Source organism: Zea mays, chromosome 5 (genome assembly GCF_902167145.1).
Source record: "Zea mays cultivar B73 chromosome 5, Zm-B73-REFERENCE-NAM-5.0, whole genome shotgun sequence".
Lineage (NCBI taxonomy): Eukaryota > Viridiplantae > Streptophyta > Magnoliopsida > Poales > Poaceae > Zea > Zea mays.
Window position 1 is genome coordinate 168,369,226 of NC_050100.1, and position 26,384 is coordinate 168,395,609.

The 26,384-nt window shown below is 42.7% G+C and overlaps 1 protein-coding gene across 1 annotated transcript; it reads right to left on the bottom strand.

Moving 5' to 3' along the window:
- Positions 1–1,241: 1,241 nt before the first annotated feature.
- LOC100217137 (RNA pseudouridine synthase 7) lies at positions 1,242–15,662 on the bottom strand. The gene is made up of 12 exons (NM_001143505.1): positions 15,501–15,662; positions 15,335–15,378; positions 15,002–15,079; positions 14,629–14,729; positions 14,026–14,113; positions 13,400–13,478; positions 13,215–13,297; positions 9,064–9,129; positions 8,436–8,492; positions 2,859–2,981; positions 1,755–1,981; positions 1,242–1,603 (listed from the first exon to the last, which is right to left on the bottom strand). The coding sequence occupies exons 1-12, from the start codon at positions 15,583–15,585 to the stop codon at positions 1,474–1,476; spliced, it is 1,161 nt and encodes a 386-aa protein (NP_001136977.1). The 5' UTR covers positions 15,586–15,662; the 3' UTR covers positions 1,242–1,473.
- Between the last annotated feature and the right edge of the window lie 10,722 nt (positions 15,663–26,384).

The window sequence follows — 26,384 nt, forward strand, 5'->3', positions numbered from 1 at the left end:
ATAGCTCCAATGGGTGAGTAAATTATTTGGGTGCGACTTCACAGTGGAGTACCGCGCTAGCCGTCTCAACACGATCGTGGATGCCCTGTCGCGACGCGACAGCGACGCCCCGCCCTAGGACTCCAACAGCATTGCACCGGCGGGTACCATGCTGTCTTCCACCCACTGCCCAATCCTTAGGATAACAGCGCCCAAACGACGTGGTCCAGAGCCTCGTCCTTCTCCTCATCACTCATACCTACTTAGGAGCCGCAGTTCCAACATAGATCATGTTTGGTTTGAGGGACTCCATTTTATTCTCATTTAGTCCCTAAATTACCAGACAGTGAGACTAAAATTTAGTTCCTTTAGTCCAGGGACTAAAAGGGACCGTTTGGTTACTTTAGTCCAGGGACTAAAGTTTAGTTAGCAGACTAAAGTTTAGTCTTTATCCCGTTTGGTTCTAGAAACTAAAAGTATTCAAAACACATTAAATGAATCATAAGAGGACCAAAATACCCTGAGCATTCTCCCGCCACTAGTGCAACTGAAATAAAGAAGGAACAAAAAGTGGAATTTATATGATTTAGTCCCTTTTAGTCACCCTTGAAGGACTAGAGACTAAAACAGTTTAGTTTATGTTTTAGTCTAACCATTTGGCAATTTAGGGACTAAATAAGACTAAAATAGAGAGACTAATATTTAGTCCCTCAAACCATACGGGTCCTAAAATAGAAACTAAACTGTTTTAGTCACTAGTCTCTCAAGGGGTGACTAAAAGGGACTAAACCATATTAATCTCACATTTTGCCTCTCGTTTATTTCAGTTACACTAACGGTGAAGATCGCTAAGAGATATTTTAGTCTTATTATTAATTTAATACGTTCTGAAAATTTTTAGTCCCTAAACCAAAACCAAACAGGGTATGGACTAAACTTTAGTCCCTAACTAAACTTTAGTCCTGGAATAAAGGAACCAAATATGCCCTTAGTACTATTCCAATCTAGTAATATGCATGCAACAAGCTAAGGACCAATTGAGAACTGCCTGCTACTTAAACACCATGTCGGCTCATCTGTTTGGCTGTAGCGTACTGTGCAATTGTCGTCACCTCTGCTGCTAGCAAATACATCCTGCAGCTTGTTCACATGCAAGTTAGTTCAGAACTTCCAACGTCTGTCCCGCGGGCACAACACTGGAATGCTATCTAAATTACAACATGCATTTTTTTTTCAAAGCTGGGACGTCACAACACAGGAATGCCGTAAATATGGAACCAATCAAAAAGGCTGGATGCGATAATGTATGTTGAATTTTAAGGAGTGGATTTTGAACCGTGAATTGGCTGAATGAGAAGCCGAGGAAAACCGGATCTAATGTGTTTGATTTGAATGAAAACCTCGGAAGCCCAGTCATAGGTAACGCCAAAACAATACTATTTGATTGTTCAGTTTTTTTATGGGCTTACTATTCACCAATCACCATGAACTACATCATGACTTCATCTTCTTTGTTGACACGCTACCAAGGAACGCCCAATCAGGATAAGGACATTCGTAGCTCCAATCAGGACCAGTGTACCGCACACAATGCAACCATAGTCCTTCCTCATCTCTATCATAACTGCCAAACAGAAAAGCATTACGACAACGAATACACAATCTACCATCCTACCATAAAGCACTTGGAAAAAATCGTTCTCTAATCAAACTCTTTATTGGCAGCCCTAAAGACAGAAGAAAAAAAAACTTTATAAGCAACAGTAAGCACTCACCCTACTGGAGCAAGATTTGGACAGTTTGTGCACATGGGGTCGATATCAAACTCCACATCCGTTCCTGCATCTTTGCTGCCATGATCAGCAGCACTACTGTCTGGATCTGATGGTGCAATTTTTTTACTGGCATTTGTTCCTTTTGTTGATCGTGGACAAAAGTTCCCCGATAGGTACAGCTCATCATTAGCTATTGGATAACCAGCTTGCTTTAGATGCACCCTTATCTACATTTTTAACATATCAGGGCATTATGCAAACGATGCAAATATACCAGCATACATATAGTTACATGCAAAAGCATAACAAAACATAATTTTATAGGATAAAAGAATTCAGTAGCCAGATTAGTAACAAGACCATCAATCCATCATGTCATCATCCCTTGCAAAATGAAAAGGAAAAGAAAAAAAGAGGCAAACTGGTGCATATCAGTGGATTAAACAATACATTGGGCATGAAGCTAGGATAAATGATGACTGAGTCAACATGATAGGAGCCATTTTCATGGTTCTAGCCTTCTAGTGCATCACAATTGGTGGAAAATGGATGAAGACTTGAATTTTAGATAGTGTGTGATAACTATGCATTATTCATGTTTTACTGGAAGGGTAAATATATCTACAATGACTAGCTATAGGCAATACCAAGTTCTCAAGATAAAGCCTTTACGATTGAGAAAAAAACATTTGTGCATGATCGTTGGAGCTGGGATCATGAATAAAAAATGCTTCACATGGTTTTGACAATTCAAACTTGAGAATTCCTTCTCAAAATGCAACTCTGGTACCACAATGGAACCATCCCTATCCCTGAACTATGATTAACTGTGTCCAAAAATCTCCAAAAGGACACAAATCAACGATATAGGCATATTTATTTCATCTGTATTGTAGAGGCAACGTGAATAAGCATATTGATTTGACCATGAAATTTAATATATGGGGATTGGGGGCAAAGCGTGTCATGCACCGCATCTATTTAATTTCTTAAATCTAGACTGAGTGGCAAGTTATCATGTTCTTTGTGGTGCCACTATAAAAATGCATCCGACCACCAGTATACTCAAATGCATTGCAATGAACACAATCAAGAGAAAAATACCTGGTGAGTTCGACCAGTCACAGGTTTGCACAAGACAATACTGTGAGTCCCATCCGTGCAAATCCTTTGAAACCTAGTGAGTGCTTGTTTTCCATTTGGTTCTTCACCAGCACCACCACTAATCTGCATTTCAGAAATTTTACTCAGATTTAGGCTATCTCTAGTAGCTTACCCATCCTCATACCCATATTCAAACTCCACGCTGCGAACAGTGCAATCTACAGTGCAAAACAGTGTTTTGGGTGACCATATGGTGACCTGCTGGACATGGTCTTAGTGTTTCAGAACAGTATTTCTTTTGCCAAGTGCATATGTAGTTTCTATCAAATCTTGCATGTTGTTTGCATAAGTAAATAGTGGTATATTGTTTGGCCTGCTATTTGAGAAAAACAAAAGAAAATGATACTCTGCAGGGATAATATGAAATTTCTTTTTTATTTTATATTCCTGACTTAGAACATACAAGGTTTTAATGAAGCAAGATGAAGTTATAGACAATGCTAACATATACAAAGCAATATGTACCAGCCTAGAATTGCATTGACAGCGATATGCTTTGTTTGAAAGGAGGGAGGGAAAGAGAGATCCAGCAATAGCTCTGGTATGATCTCTACTCCTTAGGTTGTATGAGTGGTGGGGGTAGAGCGCAGGCTGGAAGAACGGGGGCGAGAGGACGTCGTGGGCACAATGAGAGGCAAGGAAATAATCTCTTCTTTAGATTAATTTCTCGCTGACCATCCTGGTTACAGAGATAGGACTTATATAGTCCCTGATCGAAACAAACTCCCCCTAACAACTCCTTATTTCTACGACTTATCTAATCTGTAACAAACTCCATATCCTAACAAACTCCCTCTAACAGCTCCTTACTTCTAGGACTTATCTAATCTGTTTGCAACAGAAATTGCTAATAACTCTCTATGCTTTATCTGCGCCGTCCCTTACAATGGGCCGGCCAGTCGGCCTTTTAGACCTCCGGCTGTACACATTGCCGGTCATAACATCTCTCCCTCCCTCGACGAACAGCTCGTCCTCGAGCTGAAATTGAGGGTATGAAGTTGTGAACTGCTGCAGGGGCTCCCATGTTGCATCTTCTGGCTTTGCTTCACTCCACTGCACTAGCACGTGCCATTGTCCTCTCTTCAATTGGGCCCTGATAATCTTCTCTGGAGATGGCAGCAGTCGACCGTTTTCCATTGCCCGAAATGGCTTGAGGAGTCCCACATGGAAGACGTCGTGAATGTGTGTCCCTTTTGGCAGCTCCAGCTTGTACGCCACAGTGCCCACCCTTTCAATCACACGGAATGGTCCTGCATATCATGGTCCCCGCTTCCCTTTAGGGTGGTCGACTAGTGACTGGGCATTTCGATGTAGGAGACGGAGCCAAACCCAATCATCAATGCTGAACTCGAGCTCACGGTGTCGCCCATCATAAAACCTGCGTGCGTGTTCTTGAGCTTGTAGTAGCCTGTCTCTGACCTCCCCAAGGAACAGGTCACGTTCTTGGAGCATCTGGTCCACAATTTGAGTTTCAGCAGTCCTAGGTTGATATGGAACAAGTGGTGGAGGATCTCTTCCATAAACTACACGAAATGGAGTTGTTTTCAGTGCTGAGTGGTATGATGTATTGTAGCAATATTCAGCCTAGGCTAGCCAGTCCACCTAAGCCCTAGGTCGATCCCCCGTGATGCATCTCAAATACATGGCAATGGTTTTGTTGACTACTTCAGACTGACCATCTGTTTGGGGATGAAATGTTGTACTCATCTTCAATTTCACCCCTGCAAGTTTGAAGAGATCTTCCCAAACGTTTCCTGTAAACACCGGATCCCGATCACTGACTATGGAACTTGGGAAGCCGTGTAGTCTTACTATGCCCTCAAAGAAGGCTCGAGCTACTGTGGCTGCGGTGTATGGGTGATTCATGGCAATGAAGTGTGCATATTTAGAGAACCGATCAACCACTGTCAATATTACTGATTTTCCATGGACCTTTGGCAGACCATTGCAATGCCCTCAATGAAGTCCATTGCAATATCTGCCCATACTTGTCGTGGTACTTCTAAAGGCTGAAGCAGGCCTGCTGGTTGAAGAGCCTCGGTTTTATTCTTTTGGCAGATGACACAGGAGCGCACCCAATCCTTTACTAGTGCCCTGTCTTTGTGCATGAAGAAGTCTGATCTGAGCCTATGTAGTGTCTTTTGTACTCCACCGTGTCCTGCAGAATGTGCGGCCTCTAGTATTGCTGGAATGAGTGTGGAGGAGGCTGGTACAAACACCCGGTTGCCATGCATTATTAGTCCCTCATGTGTATGCCTTGGATCCCCCAAGCTTCCTTCTTTGATCTGTGCACTGAGCTGCTGCCCTTCCTCGCTGTGTGCACATTCTTCTTCTAGATCTTTGTACAGTTGGAAAGTGAGTGCTGTCAGAGCATAAACTGATTCATTGGTTGTATCACGGCGCGATAATGCATCCGCCACTGTGTTAAGTCTTCCTGCCCTATATTCTACCTTGAAGTCAAATCCAAACAGTTTACTAATCCACTGATGTTGTGGTACTGTTGACAATCGTTTGTCCAGCATATATTTGAGGCTAAAATGGTCAGTACGCACCACAAACTGTCTACCCCATAAGTACGGACGCCAATGGCGTACTGCTTGTACCAATCCAATGAGCTCTCTTTCATAGGCTGCTAGCCTGCTAGCTTTATATGGCGTGCTGCAAAGGGCTGGCTGAAGAAGGCTATAGGTCCCTGGTCTTGGTGTAGGACAGCACCAAATCCTGACCCTGACGCGTCGCAGTCCACTATGAAAGGGCACTCGAAATCTGGGAGCTGCAGTACTGGCGCTGAGGAGAGTGCCTGTTTGAGTGTTTGGAATGCTGAGTCTGCGTCGGTTGACCACTTGAAGCCTTCTTTCTTGAGGAGCTTTGTTAATGCAGCAGCGATTACTCCAAAATCCTTGATGAATTTCCGGTAATAGCCTGCTAGTCCCAAAAATCCTCACAGACCTCGTGGTGATTTTGGGATTGGCCATGATGTTACTGCCTCAATCTTGCTACTGTCCATGGCCACCCCTTTGGCTGATATTATGTGCCCCAAATAAGCAACAGATGTAGCCCCGAAGTTACACTTGGACTGTTTGACAAAGAGCTTGTTGGTGTGTAGCGTTTCTAGGACTGCCTTGACATGTATTAGGTGTTCTGTCCATGTTGCACTGTATATGAGAATGTCATCAAAGAATACGAGGACAAAACGACGGAAAAACCCTCCCAGTACTTCATTCATTAAAGCCTGAAATGTTGCTGGGGCATTTGAGAGGCCAAATGGCATAACCAAAAACTCAAAGTGCCCATGGTGCGTCCGGAAGGCAGTTTTGTGGACATCATCTGGGTGAACCCGAACCTAATGATAACCAGAACGGAGGTCCAACTTAGTGAAAAATTTTGCCCCTTGAAGCTCATCGAGTAGTTCATCGACCACTGGTATAGGGAATTTATCCTTGACTGTTTTCTCATTGAGTGCCCTGTAGTCAATGCAGAAACGCCATGAATTATCTGGTTTCTTTACTAGAAGGACAAGTGCTGAAAAAGCTGAGGTGCTATATCTGATAATGCCTTGCTCTAACATGGTCGTGCACTGTGCCTCAAGCTCATCCTTTTGAAGTTGTGGGCACCTATATGGCCGAACTGCTACTGGAACTCTTCCTGGCAGAAGATGGATCCTGTGATCACACCTTCTAGCTGGGGGAAGGCCACTAGGTGTGGTAAACACTTCCTGGAACTGTTGTAGCAAGCGGTCCATCATAGGTTTTGAATCTTCACTTGCTGCATTGACTGTTCGAACTGTCGGGTGCATGTGAATGTCATCTCGTAAGGAGCCCATGCCTTTCCATAGAATCCGCTTGCCTCATCTCCAGAAGGCAAGACACAAGTCTTCCAAATCCCAAAGGGTTGGCCCCAGGGTGCACAGAAACTGGACTCCGAGGATAATATCGAAGGAGTCCAGTGAAATGGCATATGCGTCCATTAGGAAGTCCTCGAGGCCGATAGTCATGCTAATGCTGTTTGGGAACCTGCAGCAGGAGACCTTGTCACTGTTTGCCACCGTAGCATGGAGACCTTGGCTAGGATTGTACTCCAGTTTAAGAGTGCTTGAAGTGCCTAAGTTGATAAAGTTGTGAGTATAACCCGTGTCCAGTAGTGCTGTGAGAGCATGTCCTCTGATAGATACCTCCAGCTGCATTGTGCCCTCAGATTGAATACCAGTCAAAGCATGCAGTGATATCACAGGTTCTGGTTCCTCAAGATCGGTCTCCATGGCTTCCCCCTCCTCAAAATCAGTGACCTCTAGATAGAACAGTCGAGGGCATCAGTGTCCTCTGACATACTGCTCGTCACAATTGTAACAGAGCCCCTGACGTCGACGCTCGACCATCTCAGCCGGTGTCAGCTTCTTGAATGGTCGTTGCGGCGCTGTACTAACTGCTGTTGGAATTTGTGGCTGTAGTGCTGGGACAGGTACTGATGGGCGCTGGGGCTGTCACAGAGCCTTGCTGGGTGTTGCTGTTGGATGGATGTCCAGGGCCTGGGATCTCCTTTCATATGCTCACGCTAAGCTCAGCGCTTGATTAAGGTCTCGTGGCACCATAAGCTCCACATCGATCTTGATCCAATCCGGTAGTCCTGCAGTGAATAGTTGCACCTGCTGCTCCTGGGAGAGAGGTGCTGTTTGGGCTAGCAGATCCCAAAATCTTTCCTGATAATCATCCACTGTCGTGCGAAAGGGTAGTCGTGCCAGTTCACCCAATGGATTGCTGCGAAGTGGTGGTACAAACCTTTGCTGGCAGAGCTGTTTGAAATGAGACCATGATAATGGTGGTGCATCACGCTGGAGCTGTCCATACCAGGTTCGGGCGACCCCTGTCATGTGATATGAGGCCAGCCAGACCTTCTCTTCTATCGTGCGTTGGCCGTCGAAGAACTGGTCACACCGGTCTAACCACTGGATGGGGTCCTCCTTGCCATCAAACATGGCGAATTCCAGTCGGTGGAAACAGGGAACGCCAGCCATGGATGGTGGGAATGGGTTGCTGGGCATGTGCTGTGGAATGTTTGGCATTTGTGGCAGAGGTGATGGCGAGTGCCGCAAGGGCAGTAGGTGGACTTGACCTGCGGGGGGTAAGACAGCCCCCGAGTATTGTATTAAGAGGCAAGGAAATAATCTCTTCTTTAGATTAATTTCTCGCTGACCATCCTGGTTACAGAGATAGGACTTATATAGTCCCTGATCGAAACAAACTCCCCCTAACAACTCCTTATTTCTAGGACTTATCTAATCTGTAACAAACTCCATATCCTAACAAACTCCCTCTAACAGCTCCTTACTTCTAGGACTTATCTAATCTGTTTGCAACAGAAATTGCTAATAACTCTCTATGCTTTATCTGCGCCGTCCCTTACAATGGGCCGGCCAGTCGGCCTTTTAGACCTCCGGCTGTACATATTGCCGGTCATAACAAGCTCCAACATATTGCCATGGAAAAACATGCACAACAAAATTATTAATTGCTTACAGACCTCCACGGTACTCCTTCCTTCCCGTGCGTTGAAATTTACATTGGCATCGACGGTTTGCTGAAAAGAAACTCGGTCAGATAGATATCCGTGCTGCATTAGCGCTTATGTATGAGAAACAAATATATTTGAAACGCTTAGAACACTAGCAAGAACTTTCCAGCAATCTATTATGGTTCTCAAAGCAGATTCTATTTACAAAGTTCATGAAGAAGATTCAGCGACGGTATAGAACATGCCTAATAATGCCAATTAGGTGCATATGTGGTTCCTAGTCAGGCTGAGCGGACACCATGCAAATTAGTGTGTCCAAGTCCGAATGATTAGTAGTTCTAGTTACCCACGCATACATGTCACCTCGAGCTTTTTTTTGGCTGGAGCTGGATCATACAGTAATTTAGTACAAAGTATACAGCTCCTAAACTTAGTTGGATCTCAGTTTTTTTCAAAAAGAAAAGGAAACCTTATGCAATGTAAAACAACTTAGCATCTAAGTTGTATTGCATATGTAGAAAGTAAATTAAAGTAAAGATCAGACATGTTACAGATTTTCGGTACTATTTATTTTCACAACAGAATAGTCATTTATCCTTGGAGCCGGAGAAATATGGGCACTGCATAAACGGCATACCTCACCATCAGGAAAAACCCCAACAACCTTGGCCACATATTCTTTTTGCAGCAGACCAGCTTCAATCTGCAAAAACAATGCTTAAATGAGAAAATTGTGTAATGTGTAAAAGGATAAAATATGCCAACAAGCAAATCCTGAGGTGAATGCAGACAGACAGTGTAATGTGGGGCTGCACCTAAGAACATCACAAGAAGACTACCACAACAGCCCCTTAGGGAATATGCTCCTTCAGTGTTATTTGCTTTGCTTTCAAGTTAGCTAGGCTTTATTGTTAGGCTCAGGTTTGGTTTGTTTACATAAGAACGTGATTCCTTTGTGAGTTGGTTAGCTTAAGTGTATTGTAACAGGGTATTCTAAAAATAAGGAGCCCCTAATCTAGGAGATCAAGCCAGAACATTCAATTTGATTCAATTATTATCTGTTATTCCTAGTTCTAGGGTGGTTAACAAAGTCATTGCTATGTATCTTCATTGTATGATTGGGGATCGGACATGAAACTGGGTGTGTTGGGTGCCATGGTAGAGCTCTTTTACAACACTTCAGACCACATGGTGCTACAAGAGACCCATTCCCACTTGTCTACACTACAGTCACAACCCAGCAGCAGTCCATTCTTATGAACTAGGGTATGTTCAGGTTGAAGCTGTAGCTCAATCCCTGGAGGACTGACCACAAGAAATTCCTGGCACATGTGAATAACCGCTGGTATCAAGCTCGGCAGATCACCAAAAACTACAACCGTGGCGAACTGGCGAACTGTCACTGCATCGTGGGCTCTTCCTCTGAACCTTCGCTGAGGACCAGTGGTGTCTGTTGTGATACACTGGAGTATCCAACGTACCCAAAAGATAAAAAATATTGTGGATAAAGCGTGGGTGTGGGCTGGATGTATGCTGAACCTGTTTACAGCCTGGTACCAATGTGGGGGCAATTTAGAGACGTTCGGGCCGTGAAGAGCAATAATACGCTATGACTTCTTGTGTATGATAGATTGATAAATACAAAGGTGAAGAGAATTACAAGCTTAACTGCTTAAGTATCAACTAAGCACCATGACCTCCTAGCTCTCCATTCTCATAGGGTTCTAGTGAGAGTTCTAGCCTAACAGCCACTAGTTCACCTTTATATTTGCCTTTATAAGTTGGTCGTATTGGCTTCTATTCGAAATCCTTGGTTCGGATAGAATGGTCATAATCCCTTTCTTCGATGCTCTACTCTTCTCTTTTATAAGCCAAGGGAAGAGATAGATTTACATGTTAAGTGGGTTGCGGGCTCCACTCAGCAAAACCCTAACAACTTTCCATCTTGTCATGGTCGTGCAGTCGTATACAGTGGCATGTGGATATTACTTGTCGTAGAGGTAGGTATGGCCCGACGTATCAACGGGCACCGAAGTCCACGTCGTTGGGTATGACGTAGTTGGTAACCGATGTAATAGTTTGTACTTTATAATACTTCATAATACACTAGCATGCTCAAGCGTGGCTACAGGGATGATGCACGTATCGAATAGTGATCTTGAGTACATCTATTGTCTATGTCATGGCAATAGTGCGCCTATCAAATTGTAACATCGCACATCACATCAAATGTGATGTACAAGAGCCTTATCCAAAGCGTCAACACCATGATGTCGTCAAGGGCCGCCCTGTCATTGAGGATGGGACCAGCTATATTCTTCAATGTGCTGGTGCTTCCATATACTTAGTCGAATTCGAATCTCTTTTGTCCTCTTGAATGCCCTCAGGGCCCTCATGGTTAGAGGTCGCCTCACCCTAGTCATGACATGAGGCTGGAGGAGTTGCATGTGTAGAGCAGTCACGCTCCTCCAGGGCCCATGGGGTAGCCAATGCGACGTTCGCAGGGCATTGCACACCCTAGCCAAGGCACGCGCCAAAGCCTGGCCTACGAGGGCCACTACACATGGCAACAGGCACAAAATGCCCACATGTCGGGTAAGGAACCCAATGGGCAAGGATCTAGGTGGCACTCTTTGCTCACAAGCAAGGATACGTGTATGATATTAAACACAATGGATATCTGATAACGACGAGAAGATTTGATATCCGTACCTGCAAACCGTTAGGCCCGCTCCACCGATCTAAAATGTGGCCCCTAAGTGAATATGTATATATACTAAACCTAGGGTTTCCTTCATTTGCTTCTGCTCTATCCACTCCCTCGTCCCTTCCCAGCCGCTGCCACACTCCCATAGTCCCACCCGAACAGACGAACAACGCGAGTGGGGCGACAAGCCTAGCTATCGGTGACTCCAAAGTTGCATATTGAGGTATTATCTTGATGTGAAATTGTTTTTTCCTTGTCCATATTGTATATTTATGTTGATTGTGAATTATCTAGTTGAATTATTGCAATATTTTGTGTAGTTTTATGTATGTGCCATGTCCCCATACTGGAGAGGCTATATGTGATGCACTGCATGAATGCCTCCAAAGTTGGGATCTTGATCGAAGGGTCTCAACTGTGACCCTTGATAATTGTAGTTCCAATGATACCATGATTGGCCTAATGGAGACAAGACGTGGGGCAGCTAACATGCTATTGAGAAGGAAATGGTTGCATATGAGGTGTTTTGCACACACTCTCAACCTCATCACCAGAGATGGCTTGCAAGCCATTGGTCCTACAATTACAAACATGTGAGTGTTTCTTATTGGATTGCTACACCAAGGAGATGTAAAAAGATGGAGAAAACAACTTAAGATGAAAATGTTGAGTTGAACAAGGAGTAGCACCTTGATTGCAAAACTAGATGGAACTCACCTATATTATGCTTAGTGTTGTTATTCCCTATAGGAAAGTTTTTGAGCATTTTGGCGGGCTTGATAAAAACTCCGTTTGTCCATTCGAAGATGATTGGAAATTGGCTACTATTGTTCTATATAAACTGTAGTTATTTTATGACCACCCTGAGTTGTTTTTCGGGAACAGACTATGTGACAACTAACCTTTTCTTCCCTAAAGTATGTGAAATTAAATTTGAAATAAACTCTTGGGGTAATGATGAAGATGAAACTATTAGAAAAATGTATATTGCAATGATTGAAAAGTATGACAAGTATTGGACTGATATCCATGGTCTCATGGTTGTTGCTGTTATTCTTGACCCACGTCTTAAGATGATCATTCCATATGCTTGCTATATCGCCATTTTTGGTGAAGAAGCTGCTGGAAACTATGTTAGTGAGGCTCATGATTTGATAACTGGTTTGATGAAACACTACCAAGTCAAAGAACAAGAGTTTGTGAATACATCTAATGGTGCACAATCAGTTAGTGTGGCTGTTGTGCTATCAATTTTAAAACCCTTGCTGCAAATAAGAAGACTACTAACTTCGTTCGAAGAAAGAATGAGCTGGACTGCTATACTTGGAGGAAGAAGCTCTTCCTCATGATGAGAATGACTACTTTGATGTCTTGGGTTGTGGAAATTGGAGAGAACTCAATATCCTACCTTGACGTTGATTGCTCATGATATATTGGCTATTCCAATCACTACAGTTGTGTCCGAATCAGCATTTAGTACAAGTGGGAGGGTTTTAAGTGAGCATCATAGTCGTCTTACTCCTAAAATGTTGAAAGCTTTGATGTGTAGTCAAAGTTGGCTTCGCCACACTCTCAAAGTTAAACTATTGTGCATTTGCAAAGCATTGTATTCTTTATATATTGTTCATATGTGAATTGAAGGTTGCATCTACTCATGTATATGAATATGATTGTTCATATTGTGCATTTGCTCCTGCGCTTTCGAAAAAAAAATATTGTGCATTTGCAAATCATGAATGCTTGTGTGCAATTCGTGGGTACACAAGCATGCTCGTGGGCATGTTTTACTCATGGATGGAGGGCACGGGCATGGTTATTGCCCATGGCGGGTGGAGGTTACGGGCACGATCATGAGCTTTGGTTCACGGGCGTGGGCCTGTCAAGCAGATATCCGAGGGCATGTTCCCTGTTGCCATCTATAGGGGCCACGGTGTGTGGGCTCCCGATGCATATCCGCCTTGCGGAGGCCGCAGTGGTAAGGATTGCGTGAGATTCCTATGCCTCCTGTGGTGTGGCTCACGATCTGGGTTGCTGGAGCAATATGATAAGAAGGAGAATACTATCATGGTCTCTAATCTTACCTGTTGCCTGAAACATTCAGCTCTGTCGGCATTTTTTGCAAATATAAGGAGGCCTGAAACCAAACGATCTAACCGATGCACCGCTGCAAAAATAGAATGGTAGTCAAGGAATTCTAACATCTATGATGAATGGTAGAAATCATAAGAAAAAGACAAATAATCAGATAATTAAAGCAAAAGGATACGAAATAGGGGTGTTAACCCATGCTCTGCCTGCAGAATCCCAACTACAGTATTCTTGCGGTATTGACCACATGGATGAACCTACAAAATGGAAAGCACTTGAGTTATGTATATAACATTCTGACTTCAATCAAACATACACTAATTAGCAATTAAGTATTTCTGTAGGTACTAAACTTAGCTCAATTGGCAGAAGGCGTGTGTGTACACACCACCTAAGTTCAGGTCCTCTTTGGTTAACACTTGGGGGGGCTATTTTCTTAATTCTTATAAGAACAATGATATTGCTTCCACCTAGGTATTCTAGTTTTCCCATAGTTACTTCTAAAATCCTTCATGATTACTTGATAAAGGCATCATCAAGTTGTATAACAAATTACTAGAAACAAAAGCTAAGATTCTACCAGTACAAATGCCCGAAAAAGCCCATCAGATATAATTTTAGGAGTACTGTATTGACTATTTACTAGCACATATAATTTGTGTTGCTACAAAACTTAATGCATTTTAGTTCAGGTGACATATTTAACAAACATATGACATATTGACAAATGCACTTGATTAGAAGAATAACAATAAGTAGGCAGGACAGGTGGCTCGTGCCGGTACATTATAAATATAAACCTACTGGAACAGAAGCTGGTTTGCAAATAGTTACGACATCAACTTCATTCTTAAGTATTGAAATATCACCCGCCAAGACAGGTGGCTCGTGCCTGGAAGAAAAAAACACCTTTAGAAAAAGACTTGAACTAAAAATTTGTAAATGAGAAAAAGACATGTGAATTATTTTTGTTAAGTCAGAACACAGAGGGTCTAGGTTCCTGTCTGCATGCCACAGGAAGTATCTGGTTAACTAGAGAACTACATGAAGGTAAAATGGCACACAAAGTTAAACTAAATGACATCATTAACTTAGAAGTCAAGGAATCAACAACAGTTCATCAGTATAACTAATATTTTATTGATATTCTAAAAATAATTCCAATAGAAAGAGCAAATTGAGACATTAACCAAAACATCTGTTACTTACCTGTTGATTCACTTGCCATTTTTATGATATAAGCATGTAAAGGATAATGTATCTGCAGAAAATTGTGAAGATTTATGCTGCTCCTAATCTTTGGAACATTTGTTTGTATGGAGTAATCTATGTTGAACTTATGAAGTGAAATTATCGAACACTTGTTTAGTGGGGGTAATAATTTCAAAATTGATCAAAGCAACTGACCTATGCAAGAAGTGGCTTATCTTTTGTGATGATTTCACAATATAGTCTGTGTGAACCATTTGCCCATCAACCTGAAGCCTCCCACACTTCACTGCATGAACCTAGCAATTTCACCTTTCACTTACATGCAGCAATGCATATGTTACTATGAATGAGCTCAAAATCTGAAGCACAAGGTTTAAATAAAAAGGAAGATGCACGGTTCAAGACGATGGGGTTCAATAAACAACAGAGACTTCATTCAGTAGCAAGCCTGTTATGGACATCTCTCTACAACTAGGACCTCCTGGCAGACAATGATATAACCACAATGGCGTGTAATGAAAAGAAACAGTATGGTACATGAAATTCAAAGGAAATAATGGCATCATACATAGTAATCGCGGGAACGCCCTTTGAACTCATCAGTGAAGAGGTCAACGATGGTCTTTCCAGCCCATCTGTTCTTCACCTGCAAACCAAATGGGAAATGAACAAGAAATTTTACAAAATGCTTCGATGGAGATACAAGAAATCCATCGAGAGCGTATCGACGACTACAACACCTGATGAACTCAATCCTAGCAGTTCAAAAAGGGAAACAGATACACCCTGTATCCTCACATAGTAAGCATGATAATCTATCTGGAGTCGAACAGGAAGACAAAGAAAATATAGTACTTTACAAGAGAAAAATAAGGTACAGGAACAAGCGGTCCGAAATTACATGGGAGATGAACTCGAAGTAGTAAGGCCTCACGTAGCGCCGACCTTCAGGGGGAACCCACCAATCGTCAGCACATGAGGGGTTTAGGGTTTTATTGCTGGGAACAAGCGTGCGTCGCGGTTCACTGGTTCAGCAATGAGGAGGAGAGGAGGTTGCGGTTACTTGCCGTTGCGGATGATGTAGTCGTGCGACTCGGGCGGGTTGGCCGGCGTCTGCCACACTATCCCCGCTCCCCCGGGCGGTGCTGCCATACCAGGCGAATCGGCGATGACACACTCCGGCGGCGGCGGTGGTGACACGACGGAATGGGGGAACAGAGGAAACTCTCCGCTTCAGCCAAGCCGAGCGTGCAAGGGACGGTGGGTTTGACTGCCAACTGCCATCAGTTGCTGCAAAGTGGGCCACGCCATACAGCCTCGCAGAATTTACTTTTTAGGTAAACCCATTTTTCAAATAGATACCTATTTTTCAAGAGAAATTAGTTTATTTTTCCTTGAGAAAATAGAAATCTCTTGTAAAAATAGAGTTGCCAAACCTTACTCTCTAGTCTCTCTAGAAAATTGGTTTAGCCGCACATTTCTGAAAAGTTAGCCATACATTCCTGAAAATCTGATTATAGTTGTGAGTTGTGATATTTTTGTGAGTTGATAATGGTATAAAAACTAAAATTTGTTTGGTTGAAACAGTTGTCGACTATAAACTCTATAAGAACATGATAACTTCTTATATGGATAACAAAAATCTAAAAAATCTAGGAAAGAAGGTGATTTTGAATTGAACTATAGAAATTTGTAAATTTTCAGAAATCTATTATGATGTTGTACTCATTTAGCTAGGTTCTAGATTTTTTTGCATCGAATCTAGTTCAGAAAAGGTTGAACGAATCTGGTTCAGAAAGCTAAACCAAACGCGTTCGTGGTTTAGCTTTCTGAACTAATTCGTTGTCAAAAATCTGAATCCCAACTAAATAGGTATAATTTTTGAAAATCTACAGATTCATCTAATTCAATTCAAAATCACCTTCTATCCTAGATTTTTTAGGTTTATATCATTCGTGTTACTAATCTATCATGTTCTCACATGATCTATAATTGATGGTTGTTTCAATCAGATGTATTTTAGTTTTCCCATAATCGTTAGCTCGTAGCAGTTTTATCACAACAATCAGATTTTCAAGAATCTACAGCTAAATCAGAGGTTCAGGGCACATTATGGCCTATTATAGCCTGAGCCATACCATACTTGAAAAAAATTAACAGATCCAGCCCAACTCTATCTGGCCCAATCGTCTCATGCCCACACCCTTCCTCCACGACTCCACACACTCGCTCTTAGCCGTTGTCCACACTGCACAGACTTCTTGTTCTATAATTTTATTAGTTGTGTACTAAATATTATACAGTCGGGTAAAGCTATACCTAAAAAAATTCATCCTCCGCCATTGAGCTAAATCAAACAGACTCTGAATCTTGTGTGCTATTATACCATTACAAAAGTTTAGTGATCAGATGTAACACTCGTCAGTTTGGTTTTCGCTCTTTATTTGGTCTTCACGGTGTCCCAACGCTATCCTCTCTCCATGTTGCATTACATTCTCATGCAGTCGTGCTCTTGCTAAACCCGAGCAACCGGCCCACTTTCCATCACCGTTGTCACCAAACTAGGAAAGACCTCGAGTTGTTGTATCGAGCTTGAGCACTATCGATTCAATTGCCTAGATGGATCACGACAATGACAAGAACTGCATCGTGTTGGTGAGCCTCACAACAATGGCAACGGAGAACAACTTAGGCACCGCTGCCTCTTCAAAATCCTCATAATTTTTCTCTTGAACCGTCCTGGTCTTGCAGCCAATGAATGTGGCTCCACCCGTGAGGGCATGACTATGTTCCCCCAAGGCTAAGTTATATTCCTCCTGTAGTGATGGGTCTAAAGTTGAGTCCTTGTCCCTCCATCACATTACCATTATCACGCGGATATCCCGATACACACCCATGTTTATGTGGTGCTCCTAGACAACATCTTCATGGATGTGCTGACGTGTGTTGCACTTCCTCCTCTCCCGACTCCTAGACAACATCTTCATGGATGTCAGATCCCTGCTATTGACCCTATTCTGACATGTGGGTCAAGTCTCCTAATGTCTGTGTCCGAGTCCTTTGGCCAAGTCCGAGTGACCTAGTTCGAGCCCAAGTCTCTCAACCAAGTTTGAGTTACTCGGTCCCACCAGCCATTGCCTTTGTCGTTGGAATGTCTTAGGTACCGTGGCATATATCCTTAACAGTAGCGCTAAGTTTGACTTAGCAGAGTTGTCAACTTGGTTAAGTTGGACTCTATCAATTGAATCTTGCTTGTAGATACTCCTTGTATTGTTTTTGAGTTATTCCTTCTCATAGCTGAGTTATCTGTGTCAAGGTGCATCCCTCAAGTCCTAGGAATCTACCTTTTATTATTTGCAGCTCGACCAAAAATCACCAGACTTGCGCTGAAGAATATGTGTATCGCTTCAACTCCCACATGTCACTTCGGCTTCTGTCCTCGGTTTCTAGCTCTAGCTTCATGTGACACTTCACATTCCTTCACAAGGTTATAAATATCCAACCCTCCAGCTTCTAGGGTTACTCAAACCCTAACTCTCAAGCAAACTTTTCATCCATCGCCATCGTATTATTTAAGAGTACCTCTTCCGCTTCAGCCGTGAGTGTGCAGCCATGGCCTCCTCGCAACTAGGGCTAGAAATGAGGTGAGCCAAGTCGAGCTTGGTTCGGCTCGATGTGGCTCGCTGGCTGACTGAGCTTGGCTCGGCTTATCCACTCAACGAGCTGAAGAAGGAGTCTTAGCTCGGCTTGAAGTCGGCTTGCGAGCTGCACCATGGTAAATAATATTACATTTGTAGGAAACGGGTGACGCCTAAGAGGGGGGGTGAATTAGGACTTCTAAAACTTTCGCTAAACTAGACCACAATTAAATCCCTAGAGCAAAACCTATGCAAATAGTCAAACTAAAATGTGCAAACTAGGTTTTGTCTAAGTGTTGTTATCTCTACCGCAAAGGCTAAGTTTCAATCTACACTAGATATGTATGAATACAAGATTGAAACTTAAATGCTTAATATAAATGCGGAAACTTAAAGAGCAAAGTAGAGAAGCAAACTCTCGTGGATGACGCCGGTATTTTTACCGAGGTATCCGGAACCGTGCAAGGTCCCGACTAATCCTTGTTGGTGCCCCTACGCGAAGGGAAGCCCACGCGAGGGCCAAGCACCTCGGTCGAGTAACTCCGTAGAGAGTCGCGGGCCTTCTCCACACGCAAGTGGTGCTCCGCTTCCGGCTCCTCTCGGACGCTCCCCGCCGTCTCCACTATCGAGCTTCCGGCCGAAACGCCGCGGGCCTCGTTCCCTCCGGTACACGGTGGCGGCCATGACACAAACACGGTTGTCACGGTCTCGCAAGACTCTCGCCCCACTCGGTACAATTACAATGGCTCATGCAAGAGCCGAGGGGTTGTGAGGTTTATCTAAACTCACTCAACAATCTAGGGTTCACCTAGAGCAAGCGCTAAAGCGGTCTAACTAACCTAAGCACTTCGTAAAGCACCTACGCTAATCACCGAGTGATTCTATTAAGCACTTGGGTGTTTGAGCACTTGGAAATGTCTACAATATGCCTTGGTATGTTGCTTGGGCTCCCACACCTCCAAATGGCCGGTTGGGTGAAGTATATATAGGCCCCAACTCAAATATAGCCGTTGGAAAGCAGTTCTGCAGCTTTCTGCGGCGCACCGGACAGGTGCACCGGACTGTCCGGTGGTGCACCGGGCATGCCACGTGTACTAGCCGTTAAAAGTAGCCGTTTGAGCTTCCGAAGATGGCGCACCGGACATGGCGCACCGGACAGTCTGGTGTGCACCGGACAGCCCATGTCCGCTTGTCGTATTTTGGCCGTAACTTTTAGCTCCGAACTCCGATTTCGATGATCTTGTACTTTTTGGAAAGCTTATGAAATTCTCTACATCCCAGAGTTGAAGCCATACCAGTTTGAGCAAATTTGGCACACCGGACAGTCCGGTGTGCACCGGACATCCCATATGCTGCTCTTGTTTTTTTCAGCAATTCCGACTTCGTATTGTGGCCATAACTTTTAGCTCCGAACTCCGATTTTGATGATCTTGGACTTTTTGGAAAGCTTATAAAATTATCTACATCTCAGAGTTGAAGCCATGTCAGTTTGAGTAGATTTGATTTTGTGAAACACTTCCAATTCAGTCAGCCCTTCCTCTCAACTTTGTCAAGTTCACTTTTGTTTTGCATCTTTGTATCTCACTTCTACTTCTTGATGTGTTGGACTCTTAGCATATATAAATTGTCTTCAATATGACTTTGTAATGTCTTATATGGGTATTATAATGTCTTCTTTGAGGTGTTGCATCCTCAGAGCCTCAGTCCAATCCACTTTGCATCCTGTGGACTACAACACACAAACACTTGGAAAATACATTAGTTCACAGGTTGTGTTAATCATCAAACACCAAAATCTATTAAGCCAAATGGCCCGGGGTCCATTTTTCTTACAATATCCCCCTTTTTGGTGATTGATGACAACACAACCACAGCAAGCAAATATTGCAAACATTTGAATATAAATATACAATCTACTTGCTAGGATGCATGTTTGTCCCCGTAATGTGAGATTATGGACTTAAGCCTCCCCCTAACTCCATAATTCACTTACTTCCTATTTTAGACCAAAATGCAAAAACCACTTGAAAGATCAAAATTTTAATTTGGTGGTGTTTGGTGTTTGATAACATTTTCATTGCTTTGGTCCCTACAACTTCTCCCCCTTTAGCATCAACCACTGAAAAGGAAGACATTAAAAGCATATAAGAATCAAATAAGACTTGCCCTCAAAAAGGATTTGTAAAATAATACCAATTGAAACACCAAATTGATACTCCCCCTAAATGAGTGTTCTCCTTTAGAAAGAATTTTCTCCCCCTGTAGAGACGAAGAAATACTCCCCTGACAGAGATCTTCTACTTAGGAAAAAGCATGTGAGAAATGGAGGTGCAAGTCATGATTTGAATAGACTAACTTCCCTTATGCATAGGTAACAAAATATGAGTTAACAATATATGCATTTATAGCAACATGGAAAGTATAAGATATGAAATATAGTCTAATCAAATAATGGAGAAGACATGTAAATGTTACTAAGTGTAGTCTCAAAGATACCAATTGAAAGTCAATTGCGGACCAATTGAATACCAATGGCAGGCTTGCAGACATAAGAATTCTTGTAGATTTGCAGTGGAAGCTTGTTGTCTTTCTCCGAGGACTTCATTTTCCTTAAAATGAGACTACTACATGAAATAGACTTGAAAACAGGTATTAGTCTCAAAGACTTAGATTATAGAGTAACCTCCCCCTGGATTTGTGCATACAAGTTTTGAATACTTGTAGGAGACATGCACTTTGATTTGATATCAAGAGGGGAAAATTATCTATAATCCGAACTTTGGCACATATAAGTTAAATGATACAATTTGTAGAATATGAGTGTTTTACCTGTAGCATTTAAAATTATTAATTGATGTATCATTTACTATGGAGTGATAAAGAAGCTATGTGCCGTGCTTAAATACACATTTTATACCATGTAGGTTTGCTTAAGTGTATGAATTGAAAACAAGCAGTCCTACCATGTGATTTACCTAGTATGCATGCGTTTAAGAAAAAGTAAGTACAAATTGTAATACTAGGCATGAGAGGTAAAACTAGATACAAGAAAATAGATACGCATATCTAAAAATAAGGAATACAATAAATCTAGTTACCTTAGTCATGGGTGGGGAAATTTGGGTCCAAAGTATCTACTAACCCTCTTGGCAATAAACTTGATCCAATGTGATGTATCCCATGATATACATCCTAACTTTGCCAAGTCTCCAAATTTCCCGTTCCTCCTTTGGTCTACTCACTTCCCTTTCGGGATCCAAACCTTCTTGGTGCTTTTCATGGTTGTAATTATTTCCTTTGGCACCCAGATGCGTTTGGCCCTCTTTCCTTTGTTGGCTTGCTTGTTGGCCTTGATTGCTATCACCTTTCCATTCTTTTTCTTTTTGATCAAATATGGTGTAGCAGCCTTTTTGTCCACCTTTTTGATGTAGGTGTTGGAGATTTTGCTTGATGGCTTTTGCTTGAGCTTTTGCCTTTGTTTGTCCCCGGTCATCGCCTTGCATTGGAAAGACTTATGGCCTTCCATGTGACATAGCCGACAAATCACAATTTCTCCCTCCATAGGCTTGTTCACTCCCGCAGTGGTGTTATCCTGTGGAGGTCGGATTTGTTTGGCTTTGCCTTTCTTGTCATACAAAGCCTTGCCAAGGCGAGCCACTTCTTGCCTTAATTGTTCATTTTCCTTTGCAACCTCATCCGAACATGTTTCTGCAACAATATTCTCAACACGAACTTGGTTGCATGGGTTAGAATCATCAATTAAATCAAAGCAAGAAGTAGAAGCATCCTTTTTAATAATTTCAGGAATTTCAACTAAAGATGCTTCTGGGGTGCTACCAATGTTTTCTAGCTTAGTAGTTAGCTCATTGTTGTGTATGCTAAGAATTTCCATTTTCTCTAGCAAATTTTCAATAGTATTTTGGGAGCTAACTAACTTAGCCTTGAGTTTTTCATTCTTTTTAATAAGGCCATCATCAGTAGCAGTGGATGGAGCACTAGATTCTAATAGCTCAATTTTGGTTGACAGCTCACTATTTATGTTTGCAAAAGTTTTAAATTTTTCTAGCAAACCTTTGTAATCATTTTGGGGGCTAATCAACTTATTTTTCAAGGTTTTAAGTTGAGCTTTTTGTTTAGTGCAAACATCTTGAAAAAATTCAACGGCATTCGCAAGCTCATCTACAGAGGGCTTTCCCTCACCTCATCATCACTACCACTTTCATCACTAGAGTATGGAATGCTTTTGTTACCTCTTGCCATAAGGCATTTGTGTGATGACCGTGATGAGTGTGATGAGGACCGGTGGCTACGCATCCTTGGAGGTTCATCTTCACTTGAAGAGTCATCCCAAGTTCTAACACTTGTTAGCGCCTTGCCTTTGCTCCTCTCCTTTTTGGGTTCGGCCATAGTTGGACAGTTGTCCCTGAAGTGGCCCTTCTCCCCACATGCAAAGCATCCTCTCTTCCTTTGCTTTTTCCTGTCAATATTAAAGAGAAGATCTTCGACCTGCAGGGGCACACCCATTAGATTAATCTTGCGGATCATCCCCATTACCTTTCCGACGCATCGGATTGTTTCTTCGTCCTCGGAGGATGATGTGCATGGTTGATTATCTTCATCATCATCAATTTCTTCTTCTTCCTCTTCTTCACTTGAGGAACTTGGAGTGGGAGCCTTCTTTTTGCCCTTCCTTTCATCACATGCAAAATCATATGGCCTTGAGGAAGTTGGCTCCTCTCCCCGACACATTTTCCGCGACATCTCAAAAGCCGCGATTTTTCCAATTACAATGGTTGGGGTCATGTTACCCAAGTCCTCCATGTTGTGAAGGATAGTGATGATGCTCCCATATCTTCGTTGTGTTAGTAGGGAGATAATCTTCCTCACAATGTCCGCATCACCTAGCTTATTAATGCCAATAGAATTGAGCTCATTGATAATTAGATTCAAACGAGAATACATGTCTCTAACAAGCTCATCATCTTTCATAGCAAAAGAATTATACTCATTTAAGACTAGGCAATGTTTTTGCTCATGGACATTGGATGTGCCATCATGGAGCTCATGCAATTTTAGCCAAATCTCATTAGCAGTTTTCAAGGTAAATACTTGATTAAAAATATCCATGCTAAGAGATTCATACAAGCAATTTTTGGCTCTAGCATTTAAGTGAATTTCTTTTTCCTCACTCGTGGTTGGTTTCTCGGGATTCTTGAGGGGTTTCATCCCGTCACGAGTGACTCTCCAAACACCTAGATCAACGACCTCTAGGTAGCAAACCATTCTAGCACTATAATATGGGAAGTTAGTGCCGTCGAAGTGTGGTGGCCTATGGGTATCCATCCCTTCCTCTAAAAAGCGTCGGCTCTTTTAGCGGTGAAGCTAAAACGTTTCAAATGAGCCAAACCAGGCTTTGATACCACTTGTAGGAAACGGGTGACGCCTAAGAGGGGGGGTGAATTAGGACTTCTAAAACTTTCGCTAAACTAGGCCACAATTAAATCCCTAGAGCAAAACCTATGCAAATAGTCAAACTAAAATGTGCAAACTAGGTTTTGTCTAAGTGTTGCTATCTCTACCGCAAAGGCTAAGTTTCAATCTACACTAGATATGTATGAATACAAGATTGAAACTTAAATGCTTAATATAAAGGCGGAAACTTAAAGAGCAAAGTAGAGAAGCAAACTCTCATGGATGACGCCGGTATTTTTACAGAGGTATCCAGAACCGTGCAAGGTCCCGACTAATCCTCGTTGGTGCCCCTACGCGAAGGGAAGCCCACGCGAGGGCCAAGCACCTCGGTCGAGTAACTCCGTAGAGAGCCGCGGGCCTTCTCCACACGCAAGTGGTGCTCCGCTTTCGGCTCCTCTCGGACGCTCCCCGCCGTCTCCACTATCGAGCTTCCGACCGAAACGCCGCGGGCCTCGTTCCCTCCGGTACACGGTGGCGGCCGTGACACAAACGCGGTTGTCACGGTCTCACAAGACTCTCGCCCCACTCGGTACAATTACAATGGCTCACGCAAGAGCCGAGGGGTTGTGAGGTTTATCTAAACTCACTCAACAATCTAGGGTTCACCTAGAGCAAGCGCTAAAGCGGTCTAACTAACCTAAGCACTTCGCAAAGCACCTACGCTAATCACCGAGTGATTCTATTAATCACTTGGGTGTTTGAGCACTTGGAAATGTCTACAATATGCCTTGGTATGTTGCTTGGGCTCCCACACCTCCAAATGGCCGGTTGGGTGAAGTATATATAGACCCCAACTCAAATATAGCCGTTGGAAAGCAGTTCTGCAGCTTTCTGCGGCGCACCGGACAGGTGCACCGGACTATCCGGTGGTGCACCGGACATGCCACGTGTACTAGCCGTTAAAAGTAGCCGTTTGAGCTTCCGAAGATGGCGCACCGGACATGGCGCACCGGACAGCCCATGTCCGCTTGTCGTATTTTGGCCGTAACTTTTAGCTCCGAACTCCGATTTCGATGATCTTGTACTTTTTGGAAAGCTTATGAAATTCTCTACATCCCAGAGTTGAAGCCATATCAGTTTGAGCAAATTTGGCACACCGGACAGTCCGGTGTGCACCGGACATCCCATATGTTGTTCTTGTTTTTTCAGCAATTCCGACTTTGTATTGTGGCCATAATTTTTAGCTCCGAACTCCGATTTTGATGATCTTGGACTTTTTGGAAAGCTTATAAAATTATCTACATCTCAGAGTTGAAGCCATGTCAGTTTGAGTAGATTTGATTTTGTGAAACACTTCCAATTCAGTCAGCCCTTCCTCTCAACTTTGTCAAGTTCACTTTTGTTTTGCATCTTTGTATCTCACTTCTACTTCTTGATGTGTTGGACTCTTAGCATATATAAATTGTCTTCAATATGACTTTATAATGTCTTATATGGGTATTATAATGTCTTCTTTGAGGTGTTGCATCCTCAGAGCCTCAGTCCAATCCACTTTGCATCCTGTGGACTACAACACACAAACACTTGGAAAATACATTAGTTCACAGGTTGTGTTAATCATCAAACACCAAAATCTATTAAGCCAAATGGCCCGGGGTCCATTTTTCTTACAACATTATATAATGATTTAATAGTATATAAATGTGAAAAAATAATCATCATTCAATATTATAAGTAATCTAAATTATAAATTGTCATATATCCATCATCAAAGGCTAGGAACGAATCAGATATCTCTAAAATTATCCAATATCCATAATTGTTCTATATGATGTAATTTGGCATAGCTCATGAGCCAGAACGAGATGGCTCGGCTCTCTAGACCAATGAGCTCAGAAACTAGGCTTGGCTTGGCTCGCTTAAGGCTCGCGAGCTGAGCCACCCCAATCTCGAGCCAGCTAGCGAGCCTCAAGCTTTTTTATAGCCCTACTTGCACCCACACGAGTTTGAGAAGTCCTCCATCAAAGCCAAGGATATGAAGATATTGAAAATGATGAAGTTTTTTTAGAAGAATATCATCCAGTGGAAACTCTCAGGCAAAAATGATTCCCTTCCCATGCCTAATATCGGCCAGATTGTCATGTTTTATTAGTTTTTTTTGCATGGGTTGAGATTCCTGCTTCTACCTTTTTGAGGGACTTGCTGATTATTACAAAATTAAGTTGATTCACCTGAACCCGAATTCAATCCTTCACATTACTATCTTCACCCATTTGTGTGAGGCGTTTATGGGGATTCACCCCTCTTTCCCCTTATTCTAGTACATTTTATTTCTCTACCTTCACCCATCAATACCTTGACTGCCTTTCAAAACCTCTTTGAAAAAATAGTACAAGAAATGGTTCTAATTAGGCAACCACACTCTAAATGTACTAGGATCCTAGGAACATTTGGCAATGGGAGTCGATGATCATGCACGTGATCAGGAATTAGGACCTCCAAAGAAGTCATTTAGAGTAAACAATAAGACTGAGCATGTAAGACAGTGTGTGTTGGGTCTATGCTTCGTCGCCGAAGGTCTTCAAGGGAGAAGCGGCTTAAAATGTGTGAGCAGGTATCTTCGGACTCGTATCAGAAAGGGAAAAGCTACAAAGGTTGACACAGCGCCGAAGCTGTGAAGCAGGAAAGCTTCGGCATGTTCGCAGAAAAGGGAACCGACTTAAAGATGAAAAGGCCATTTAGACCTCGATAGAGTGCTATAGAATTATCACCAAATGTAAAGGGCATGTATGTAATTTTGTATGGGTTGTACCCCGTGCCTATAAATAGGTGAACAGTACCCCCGTACTGTTCACGTTGACTTGGCGTTTGCTTTTGCGTCACACTTGTATTTTCATCTCC

What these genes read in the sequence shown, in the direction of transcription:
- LOC100217137 (NM_001143505.1), bottom strand. Translation starts at nt 15,585, where the DNA reads ATGGCAGCACCGCCCGGGGGAGCGGGGATAGTGTGGCAGACGCCGGCC. An exon ending in ACTTCGAGTTCATCTCCCAT is followed by an intron (nt 15,080 to 15,334) that starts GTAATTTCGGAC and finishes TTTGGTTTGCAG; the next exon opens with GTGAAGAACAGATGGGCTGG. An exon ending in CTGAATGTTTCAGGCAACAG is followed by an intron (nt 9,130 to 13,214) that starts GTAAGATTAGAG and finishes TTGTTTTTGCAG; the next exon opens with ATTGAAGCTGGTCTGCTGCA.